Genomic DNA, 12,330 nt, shown 5'->3' with positions numbered 1-12,330 from the left:
ATACACCATTTGAACTCCCCTTAGAAAGAGGAGTTATTTAAGAATCCTTGATTCACAAGGATTCTGGTGAGTCACTAAAAATCTGATGGGTCGAATTTTTTACAGCATTTTACTACAGTAAATGCCCTATTTATCATGTTGGGTCAATAGAAATTTTACAGCATTTACTAGTAAATGCCTTATTTCATTGAGTCCCTGGAAATCTGAGAGTATATATTGACTCTCTTCTACATTTACAACAGTAAATTTTTTACAGCATTTTTTCCTCAAAAAAAAAATTAACAGCATTTACCATAGTAAATGCCCTATTCAGCGAGTCCCTGAAAGTATGAGATTATGTAATTTGATTCTCCTCCATGCTGCATACAGATTGTCCACGAAGGCTTCTCTTTCAAACAGGAGGTTAATTTTTCTCAAGTTATGCTCCCTCCATTGCTTATAATGTGTGTGTTAGTGTGTGCCAATTTTCTTTGTGGGAAACTTGCACTAATTTCCAAACCAGTTTTAAAATACATCAATTTGTCTGGTCTTATACCTACTAAAAGTTAGATTCCATTCATGTACTAAACTATCTACTATAAGTGAAATAATATAAAATAGGAAGAAATTTTCATATGAGAAAAAGATACTACCATCGCCTACTGACTGCTAATCATAGAAATAGAGGTGGGCAGCAGGCTGGCTGAGCCTAAGTCTAGTCCAGGTTGGACCAACCGACAAGGGACTAAACATGGGTTTGGGCCTGGCCCAACCTTTTTGTTTTTTTTTTATGGTGGGGGGATTGCCATCTCATTTGCAGGTCATGACCTACCCATACTGAGGCTCAAAATGGAGACAAACTCAGTTTGTATGGGCTGGGCTACCTGTGGTCTGCCAGCACTTGGCACTTTTGCTAAATTATTACTCTTGTCATTGATTTTTGATGCATTAGACACTTTGGTTGTCTTCCTGCTTCAATGTCATAAACCACAGATGGGCAAAACTCAACGAGAGCAAGCCCCCCACGCATCGCTTCCTCCTCCATGATGGTGGCCATGACATGGGAGTAGGCCTTCTGGATTAACCTGTAGAGCAGCACAGCCGATGTATTGCCAGTCTTTTGCCCCATGTCCTTCACTGAGTCGACATCGCGCTCGTCGGCGAACTTACAGCGGTTGATGAATCTGGTCGCCCAGTCCGGCCAATGCCAGAGGCAGAGCAGCCAGTGGTAGTAGACGGGCGCCACCGAGCCTGCCACCACCATCCGCTTCATCTTGGCGATCTTCCCAGCGACGAACCTGAATTTCGTGGAGATATCTCCGGTGGAGAACTGGCCAGGGAGCTTCTGGTTGTGGAGGATAGAATCGTAAAGGAGCTTTAGGTGCTCGAGATCCTGCAGGCTCTTGGTGTAGCAGCGGACGCTCTCGGAGAGAGAGATTCCTCCACCCCCGTAGGTGAAGTTTTTCCTGCTAAAAATTGTACTTTTTAGAAAAAACTTTTTTGTAAAAAATTCTCTCGTTTGAAACAATTGAAAAAATGTACTTTTTTCTTTGTAAATGGATGAGCTTGGTTGCATTTGTACTACACGCATGTTATGTCGAACTCAAACAAGGCAGCCAACCCATCAATCGGTATGTCAAACTCAACCAAGGCAGCCAAGCCATCAATCAGTATGTCTAGAGCTAACCGCCCCAATTCTTCTCTAAGACGGGTGAGCTTCAAGCTGGTCACAATGCACCATCCATATGGAAGATGTGCCCCTGGATGCTTTACCTGTACTAGGTTACCTGAACTCTTATGCAAGAAAGATTGTTAGGCAATGCTTCGTGACATCCAAACAAAGAAAAAAGTTGTAAAAAAAGATTCTTCCTAAGTTGGCCCATTCATCAAGTGGAATGTAGTGGGGTCCTTATTCACCACCAAAATATTCCCCTGAACTTTTTAACATGGATATGTTGTGATGGACATCCATTTTTAAAGCAGTGGTCTAGCCAATTTTCCCATAATCATGTAGAAACGTTATTGAGGTGGTGGTCCTGTCTACATTATAATTTACAAATAATCAGATATCCACACCACTAAGGCACTACCCATACTCCTTTATAATCTTGCATTCCATCCTATTTTTGATCAATTTTCTTCTTTACACAAAGAAACACAACCACTGTACAAGGCAAACATTTACTCCTGTAAAACCTAGAGCTAAACTTTTTCAATCAGCCATGCACGCATACCAAGGTCCATGCACAGATCTGCTGACCACAGCTAATGTTGCCAAGACCTCTGCTACATCCACTATAGAGTCAGTAAGAACAGGTGCACCTACACGACGAAGTGATGCCTCTGCTGCCATCTTCCCTTTAGCACTGTTACCGGAAAGTACCAGCACTTTCAGTGCAGTGTGAACCGCCCACATGACCTTGGAGAAGACGGCATCTCCAGCTTGCAAGCTTTTTCCCAACGTATTGGTTATCACCTCCTTCCTTACTGCTATCTTGCTACCAGTGCCAACATATTCAAAGCATGATGCCTCAAGAGACTCTGCAATTTCCAAGATGCCAACATCCTCCCGCTCCAGAAGACCGGAGAGTCGCTTGTAGGAACCAGACACTGTGCTTTCTATGCATGTACTGCTAGGAACAGGATTTTCACACAAGAGAGCTTGTCGAAGAACCAATAAGCTGCATATAAATGAAACGATAATGGTTTTAAGCTAAGTCACATGGGTGCGTGGGTGCGGGTGCTAAGAGATGATAGAAACCAAGACAAACTTTAAGCCTTCATCATTTCATGCTGCCAATTGAATTCAGAGATGATTTGAATTAACAAAATGGTGTAGGTGATTCTAGGAAGAAACTTCCACTGGATTGCATGATGACGGCAGCCATCTACCAAGAAAAGATACAGCTGGCTCAAGAAATCATTTTGCTAACATTAGTCTCAATATGGCATGTTAGCACCTACATGATGCACGTTTGCAGTCACAGTTTGTCTATTGACACACCTCAAGAACCTGATGTCAATCTTATATATGAATAGTAACTGGTCCATTCTAGCCAATTCGTGAATGGACCAGTTCAAAAAGTCATAATTTCAGATGTTTTTTGCTCAATCTGAACTTATAGGCATTTATTGTCGCTTGCTCAAGAAAAAGAAAAGCTCATGATCAGATTATTTCAATGAAAAGCACCTGATATTTTTATAATAAATTTTTGTGACAATATGAGCCATCAATTTTTGAAATTCTTTAAAAAAATGTCTAGACATAATAAATTCCTGATTGAGTATATATTCTCAACAAAATAAAGTATAAATTCTGTTCCCGAACTGGTTAGGACAATCAAGTTACTCAGAGAGAGAGAGAGAGAGAGAGAGAGAGACCTTGTGCAGATGACAATGATCTTCTGCAACTTGCTCTGAACTGTCCTAAGCCTTGCACTGTTGAGCTTAAGAGACTCTGGAATCATACCTTCATCGATTCCTTCAAAGCCACTAACCAGTTGAATCAATCCAAGTCTGACCAACACATCAACTCTATCTCCAGTGCATTCAAGTTCTCCTGATACAGTGCATCCACATGCATAGACAAACCATACATGCTTCAGAACTTCTAAAGAAAAAACAGATTATATCAAATCCCCTGACTTAGGCAAGGCATCATGCATACCTGATGCTGTCACTTGCACAAGAGGCAACTCCCCGTTAGACACAGCCTGGGTACTGCTGCCACCAGCACGAAGTGATGTTGCTGGAGGTAGGCCAACATGGCCAGTCTGAAGTGAAGACATACACGAAATATAGTCATTCCACTCTTGTTCAGCACTACTACGGATAGAAGTAAGCCACTGCAATGTCAATCCCAAGGAATTCATTGCTTCCATGGGTGGTCCATAGCGATCCTGGAACGCCTTCTGCAGATACTCCAAACCATTTGTCCCACGGATTATCGGTTCCATCAGTTGTATCCTTGACAAGCTAATTTCCTGTTTAAGCATCTGAAATTCCAGGCGAAAAGGAAGGAAAGTCAGCCCTTCTTTAATTTTGCCTAAAATGGATGACCATACAAAGCAACCTCAAATTTCAAAGTACCTGTATTTGTTCCAAAACAAAGCGCAGACCCTTCACTGTTGCAAGGACAAAGGAACTGTCTGGTTCACTTTTTCCCTGGGCAATCTCAGCCAATTCATTCAATAAATTCTTGTGGGCTATTTTCATATCATTTTCTTTTGCTGGAGCTGAAAGTTTCTGCAGAGTGATGAGAACATATTCAAGGATCCTTCCCAGATATGTCAAGTCATTTGTTCCCGATCGAAGCACCTGAGAAACACAATATAGAATATCAATGATCCATTCTAACTAAAATGTAAAAAAAGAGTACATCAGTATCAGAATATTAACCTGTGAGAAGACATCTAAATCTATGGCTTCAACAAGTTCTTCCCTCCAACTATGAGGAGCAATAGCACAGAGTTCATCCCTAACCTCCTTTACTAATTCAACTACTCGACCATAACTTCTCCCATCACGTTTCAAGGAGTTCTCAATGTCATCCCAGAAAACCTTCTCCATAGTAGCTTTAATTTGTTTCTACAGAAAAATAAAGACAAATTCAGTGAAAACATGGCCTATTATAATACCACAAACCACTAGCCCTTGCTAATATTTTGTTTCATTCCTTTTTTTTCTGAAAGAACTGAAATATTCTTGTTTCATTCCTAAATTCACAATTACTGACCTGTATGGTTGTTTGAGCTTTGTCAGTGTTCTTTAGGCTATCAACGAATGTCTGGCCTCTCGCATGGATGATCTCATTCACAAGTATTTCATTCTCACAGATTTGATTGCCCAATTGACTACCCACCTTATGTGAGGATACTGATTCTGCTTCAGAGGTATGAGAGGGTTTGAAAAGAGCACGGACCACCTGTCTATGCTTTACACCAGGTTCATCTGATTTCCTATGATCAGATGGCAGAGAATGCATACCAGAGGAATTGGAAGGAGAAGATGAAACCTGCATAAAGGGGGAAACCAAAGGACTGCCATTCTCTCTAGCTTCAAAGAAACTGGTGCGAACATCTGAGAGAGCACTCTCCATTCGCTCAATTCCTGGTTCCCCACTTAGATGTTGCACCTTTTCACGCAAGAGTCTCTGATCTTCTAACACCTAACAGTTACCAAAATCAAAGAACCATCATCATTGCCATCATCATCATCATTATAAAAAAAACATGATTTAGATGTGACATGAAGGAAAAATGAATGAAATCTTACCTGCTTCTTAATAGCTTTCATATCATGAGTAAGATCAGCCATGTCCCCATTGGATGTTAACTTGCATGTCTGCATCATTGACAGCTCAAGTTGGCAAGCTGCTCTAACCAAATCATCCTCAAGCGATCGAGCATCCTTTACCTTCCACACCACAAATCTATAAAGATAAGAGCACCATGTTTCATCAAAAGCTGCCAACTGGGACCTGAATGATCGTTCAGGTGGAGAAGAAGACAAATCTTGGCCCTGGTCATCAACCACTTCGGTTGGAGTTGAGTTCCTTGCAGATGCAGAGATGCTTCTAGGACCACCTATAATAATCTTGATTAGAGATTCAAGCTCCCAAACAAAGTTCGTTGCTGCCTCAGCTAGTGCAACTTCACGCTCTCCCTGCCCACTGAAGACTGCCTCTGGATGACCCAAAATCATATAGGCACAGAGAACAACTCGTACTGGATATCTCAGCATCTTAGTAACTTCTGGTCTGCCTTGCGCTTTACTAGGAGCTTTACCAGATGCCTTCTTCACCCTTCTGGTTTTGCTGGCACTGTTAGAAGTACTCTTCCTGCTTGGACTTACCAGGCGCTTCAGAAGATGATCAATATCAGTTGAATTTAATTGGCTAGCCTGTGAAAGCATAAAGCGGCTCTCAAAACGGTCCAGTAAAGCCTTGACAGTCTGAAGGGTGTGAGTTGATTCTATTCGGGCTGCAAGCTGCTCAAAAGGCATCAACCCCACAGACTTCTTATTGATGTCTAGTGCCAGGTATGCTTTGGCCAAAGCAAAGGTGGTTCTTCTCGATCTTAAGAACTGCTTCCAGCACCTAAACATGTTACCAACTTCACATGGATCAGAAACATGTATTTTATGTATAAAGAGAGAGAACCAAAACAGAATTTGAGTGAAAACGTCAGGGCCGAAGCCAAGAGTCTCATGCTTAGGCAACCCAAAAACTCAGGAGACTTGCATGAGACTCCTATAGAGTCTGATGCCGGAAAACGAGTAGCACATCTCCATGCCAGTTCACACTGACTGACTTGATGCCAGACACACATTGTGTCATCCAATGGGATAAATGGTGGACATGAAACTGAAGCTTTTCATGAATACATGCATCCCCTCTGTATTTGCCAGGTTGCCCATATCCATGCCAATTCACCTGATGAAGTCTGAGACCAACACCAATTTAATCAAGTTAAAGCAGGGGAAAAGCATCTTAGGGACCCTGCCAATTTACAGGACTGAAGAAACTTGCCACCAGGCCTCAATGCAACCAGATGATCACAGCCAGGTTGCTTGTATCCGTGTGGACCGCCAGACACCCAGATTTGGCCCAAATAGAGTCCGGCAAACTATAAATTACCAATATTCTAAATTTTGGCATCTAGAAGATTGTGTGTGTGTGTGTGCACTTGTGAACATGCACACATCTCTAGAGAAACAAACCATCACTGCCACTAATTTGACTTCTGAATCTTCTGCATGGTAGAAGAAAATTACATCAGGTTTGAATAGGTTGAATCATACCTTGCTAACTTTCTAGACAGAAAATCTCCATTTTTGTACATGTCAAGCCAATTTGTACGAGTAGAACTTTGAGGATTACCTCTATGCCTCAAGTATTCTGCTCTCTGTCTCCTTGCCTGAAGATATACCATAATAAGATTTGCCAAAAAAAAAAAATAAAAATAAGTTCCAAAATACATTGAAGAAAGCAACAAATATGCTGCACGTACTTTTTGAAGGCGATCTTCCAGCTTGTCTTTCAACTTCCTTCTTTCAATCTCACGCTGATTGTACACTGATTTTGCAACCCTTTGTGCCTGCATAAAAGTAGCCCGTGCACGGGTCTTCTCTGCTTCTATCAAGTCCAAGCGTTTCTTTTCTGCAGCAGCACGCTTTTGACATATTGCTGCATGAATACTTTCTTTGTACCTGTCCTGATTAAGCATCCTCTCCAACAGAGACTGAGCCATTCTCTCCTGAGCAGCGGCTCTTCTTTGCTTATCTGCTTCAAGAAGTAGCATACGGTTCATCTCTGCTTGTTGCACTCGAGATTCAACTTTTGAGCCTAGCTCTTCACGTTCCCTTTCATAGCGCAACTGTACGCCAGTCTTAGCAGCTTGTCGCAGTTCATCCAACCTTGCCAAGCGCATTTGAGCCTGAGCTAACATGCCCAACCTGTCTTCAGAGCAGAAAAGTAAGAGATATAAAGATTATCAGGACCGAAAGGTCCATTCCATTAAGTTCAGTGAAAAAAAGAACTTATTACAATAGGCATTAGATAAGTGAGTTTTATCATAAGTCATTTTGGTTTTACATCATATACATTGTTATTGTCAGCTTCTTCAAAACCTCTGAAGTAGTTCAGCATGACAATAACAAATCAAATGACACCTTATTCAAAACAATTACTTGACCACAAAAAAAGTGAGGTAAAAAGGAAAAAGAATAAAAAAAGAAACTTCTTGCTCATCTATGTCTTTCTGCTTTGCCGATAATACACAAAATGGTGAAGCAAACTCAATTGTGAAACAAGAAATAAAATATAAAAAAGAAGTAGCTTTTAAATGGATAAAAGGTAAATATGAAGCTTCCACATGTGCCGGTTATGCTTTGTTGTCATGATCATCCCTTTCTCATCTACGTGGTATTTCTACATTATTCATTAAATCTATTTAATAACAATCTCAAGTCTGATTGGCCTTCACCTGCTCCAAATTTTCTCCCATTACTGCTTTGAATTGGTGTTATTCATCTTTCTATGATGGAAGAAACCAACTTAAATGAAATCCCCATGCTTCGGATACACTTGAAGATTCAAACCCATGAACTTAACTCTTACCAGCTTTGCAATGACAGGGAAACATGTTTGCTCTATTTTTTCCACCAATCTTCCTTTTTGTAATTGTCAGTTTTCACATTTATGGTACTTTTTTCCTAAAATGTCAAAAAATACTTTTATTTTATTTAAATAATAAGTTAAATTTTTAAACCAAGAAATGGGAGATCCTACACAAAAATCTGCTCTGTTCACATAAAAATTAAATTCTTTTCCCAATAAAATAAATTTCAAATTCAGCATTAACAGTTTATTATATTTCACAGGTAACAGGATCACCAACCAAATACTTGTATTGAAGCTCTCTCCCTTTCTTTTCCTTTCTTCTCGTGCACAAAAGAATCTTGTTTATCTTTTGCTTCATGCAAGTCCTCATCCATAACTTCAGTTAAACAAGCACTATATGTTACTTGAGAACAACGATGTATATTATGTGCAAGTCTAGAATAAGCCATATTCATGAAAGCATCGTTATATCATGAGCACCACCTTAGAAAACTCATCAAAGTAATAGCTAATTCCCTTGGCTTGATCTCGTGCTTCATATTCTTTAATATCAACTAATCTCTTAAAAGATATAAAAGATTTTGTTTCAAAGCAATAACAAAAAAATCAAAGTGTTAACGACAAAACAATACACACACAAGGCTAAATAAAATTACTCAAAACTGCAAAATTATTCCTAAAAAACAAGATGACAGAAAACAATTCAATAGAACAATATAAGTTGAAAATTCAAATGTAGAAACATGTACTATATCTTATTCAATATCAAAGAAAAAAAGGCAATTGAAGAAAGTAATAAAAATTACATATTTGTGCATGAGAGGAAAATCAGAGTGGAAAATTAATAAACTAAACATAAAACTGTGAAAGATGCGACCAACTGTTAAACCACTGCAGAAAAGCAGCAACAGTGCACCTCTTCTGCTCAGCTGCATAAAGCTTCGCTTCGAGCCGCTGTGCTAGAACTTCGTCCTGAGGCGACCACGTCGGGCTTCTTGGTTTCGGTCTTGCCTTGCTTGACAACCACTCATGGAATTGCTGCTCAAAAAAAAAAAAAAAAAACCCGTTCAAAAGAAATCAGATAAAGCAATCCTTCTCTTTCCAGTCCGTCATCCCACAAAAACCAAATTCTTCGAAAAAACCCACAAGGATCAAGCAACAAGAAACGCGTTCCACCCACAAGTCGCCGATACAAAGAGGAAACGTTCAAGAAAAACAGCCCAGATCGTCGTAATACAGTATCGAGACAACCCAATTGTGTACAAAGAAAGCAACGATTTTGAACCAAAATACGATTAAAAAAAACTTAAAAGCTAAGAAAACCCGTTCGGTATATCAAGAAATCTAACTAAAACCAATATTTGGAAAAACTAAAAAGATTGACAATTCGGAACCAAATAAAAAACAGCAACACAACATGAAGAAAACCCATTTGGGTATCAAGAAAAATTATCGGACTCTAAAGATCTCCCCGGAATTCGACATCCTAGAACACCCATGAATAAAAACAAAGGAAACAAAAAATCCAGAACCCACCCAAGGAGAAGAACCAAAACTCCACGCAAACACAGAACAATTGCTTCAAATCCAATCGAAGTCTCTATATCGAAAAAAAAAACAGACAGAATTCTCACCAAACTAAGGAAACAAAAGCGTACCCCAAAAAAGAAACCGAAATCGGTATACAGAAACAAATCAAAAAATTAACGGAAAGGTAAAGAATTTCATCGCCGGGATTGAAGAATCCGACGCACCTGGCGTCGGATGTCAGCCTCTCTGAGCTTGGCCTGGATCTCCTCGAGGCTGGTGGGCCACTTGGCCTTACTCTCCGGCGAGTCGGCTAGCCGACGCCTCACCCTCTCCGGCACCGCCGGCGGGGACGCCGGTGAGTCTCCCGCCACCACGTCGAATGCGATCCCCGCCGGCCTCCCCTTCTCCGGAGACTCCACCCCGGACGCCATCGATCATCAGAGAGAGAGAGAGAGAGGACCAGCAACAGCCAGAGAGAATAAAAGGAGAAGCCTGAAGAGACACGAAACCTTCTCTCCCTCCTCAGTACAGAGAGAGAGAGAGAGAGAGAGAGAAACTTGGAACAAAGGAAAAGAAAGAGTCCGAAGAGAAAACGAAAACGTTCTCTCTCTCTCTCGATGCCTCTCTTTCCTTACCGTCAACTAACGGCTAGTTTCTGTTTCAAAGGGGAGGAGGGGACGCGTCCTTTCTCCGTCTCCGTTAAATCGATGACGTGGATGAGGGTGACAACCTCCGAACTACCACGTAGGACCGCTCCACTCTCCACGTCATCTCCCTCGTTTCAGTGCGTCGGGGAACCAAAAAGGACTCGTGGAAAGATGGGCGGCCCTCTGCCACAGGACCCACTATTTTAGAGTTAATTACAACTATGCCATTAGAAGCAAATTATTGGCCACTACTTCTCCACCTTGGGATTAGAGGGAGAGTGAATAGTAAGAGAGCACAGGAGCTCTTTATGGCCACTGGAATTGGAGTTCATATATGACTAGTCTAGACTGTAGAGGTGCCGATCGGGTATGACTCGATCTCAACCCGTACCAGATCCGATAGGGTCAGGGTTTGGTTAATTATTTGGGTCAGCCATTGAGGTTCAATTATTAAAAGGGCCGGAAATGGTTTATGAAAATTTTATATAAAACCCAGATCCAACTCAAGTTTCCATTAAGATTTGCAATTTGTCAATGTAAAAAAAATTTAAAAATATTTTTTTACTGAGCATGGACAGAGTCTGGTATATGTAATCTTTATTGGATCTGAGTATGGTTTTTCTTATGAAAGATCTTATCAGTTTGGGATCCTGATCTGATACTGACACCTCTTAGTAGGATCCAGGTCTGGACCCACACATTTTGGTGGAGGTCTGACCTGTTGACACCCCTAAGTAGAACTGGAATCTTGGAGCTGGATGTAAATGGTTGGGATTTGGATCTGATGTGGCCAATTCCAGATTCAATTAATCATATGTTAGCTATTTTGCATGTAATCGGATTTGGATATCCATCAAATGTGGATATTTGTCGCATTCAATATCAAATAATCAAAACCATATCCGCATAGGTTACCAAATCCTACTATGTGGGTTAGATATCAGGTAAAATCTAATCCATCGACATCCCTAAGTCCAATTCTATTAAGACTCTGTTTGGAATCTGGTAGCTGGGACGGGAGTTGAGGAATCTGGTGCTTAAACTCACTCATGTTCCTGATTTTGGAACTGAAGGTAAGAGTGCGTTTGGATATGGAAGGAAAATTTCGTAGTCAATAATAATTGAATTCTACAAAGGTTTTGTTCGAACCTCGTTTTAAAACAATGTACTCCAATCATTCTTGTGAAAGAGGGTCTCTTTTTTACAGCGGGCCAAACAAAGCTTTCTTGAAAAAACAGGTGGTGGGGCTCTCTCATTGAATGTAGTCTTCCTTTTCCTATGAAAATGGGGTCACACATCCTTTCTCATGAAAACACTTTCCTGCCTGGGCAACCCTTTCATAAGAAAGCGCCTTCCCTTAGGTGGGTGCGTAATAACCAGCCCCTCTTATGGGATGTGATGTTAACCAACATTGAAACTGAATCTGACAATGATTAGTCGGATTCTGTAACAGAAACTAAATCTGATTAATAATTGGATTTGGATACAACTTAGGATTTTACATCTGAATTTGAATGTAATTACTACCCTTCATCCAAAATTTCAATAAATTTGGTTATATTTTTATGATAATACTTTTTTATTTATTAAAATTTCAAAATTATTTTTATTGATTAAAAATTAAAAAATCACACCCTCGTGTCTTATTTTTCAAAAAAAAAAATCACGAACATGACATGCATCGGGTGGTTCCTAGATCTTCGTGTCATAAGCCATATAGCCTTCGTTGTCCACCGAGGAGTACACCCAGCTTCTACCTTGCAGCAGCAAGGGATGCCATCCGTGTATTTGGAACTCTGTTAATTTGGTGATATATATATATATATATATATATATATATATATATATATATATATATATATATATATATATATATATATATATATATATATATATATATATATATATATATTCAGGCTGGGCCGGGTCAGCCCGTGGGCTGCCGGGCCTAGTGCCCACCTCTATGTATACGTAAGTTAAACTCAATTGGATCCGGATTCTGTTTGGTTTCTCCTAGTAATTTTAAGAATTTTATATCCATATCCAGTTGGG

At 40.2% G+C, this 12,330-nt stretch overlaps 1 protein-coding gene across 1 annotated transcript; it reads right to left on the bottom strand.

The window, feature by feature from the left end:
• Nucleotides 1–1,974: 1,974 nt before the first annotated feature.
• Nucleotides 1,975–10,264, bottom strand: LOC149848358 (uncharacterized). The gene is made up of 11 exons (XM_089992621.1): nucleotides 9,856–10,264; nucleotides 9,018–9,139; nucleotides 6,990–7,434; nucleotides 6,781–6,896; nucleotides 5,254–6,076; nucleotides 4,715–5,146; nucleotides 4,378–4,566; nucleotides 4,069–4,296; nucleotides 3,647–3,974; nucleotides 3,361–3,538; nucleotides 1,975–2,660 (listed from the first exon to the last, which is right to left on the bottom strand). The coding sequence occupies exons 1-11, from the start codon at nucleotides 10,060–10,062 to the stop codon at nucleotides 2,192–2,194; spliced, it is 3,537 nt and encodes a 1,178-aa protein (XP_089848747.1). The 5' UTR covers nucleotides 10,063–10,264; the 3' UTR covers nucleotides 1,975–2,191.
• Between the last annotated feature and the right edge of the window lie 2,066 nt (nucleotides 10,265–12,330).

This window comes from Nuphar pumila, chromosome 1, assembly GCF_984573655.1.
Source record: "Nuphar pumila chromosome 1, dmNupPumi1.hap1.1, whole genome shotgun sequence".
NCBI classification, from domain to species: domain Eukaryota; kingdom Viridiplantae; phylum Streptophyta; class Magnoliopsida; order Nymphaeales; family Nymphaeaceae; genus Nuphar; species Nuphar pumila.
This window is presented reverse-complemented; position numbering and strand designations above follow the sequence as displayed.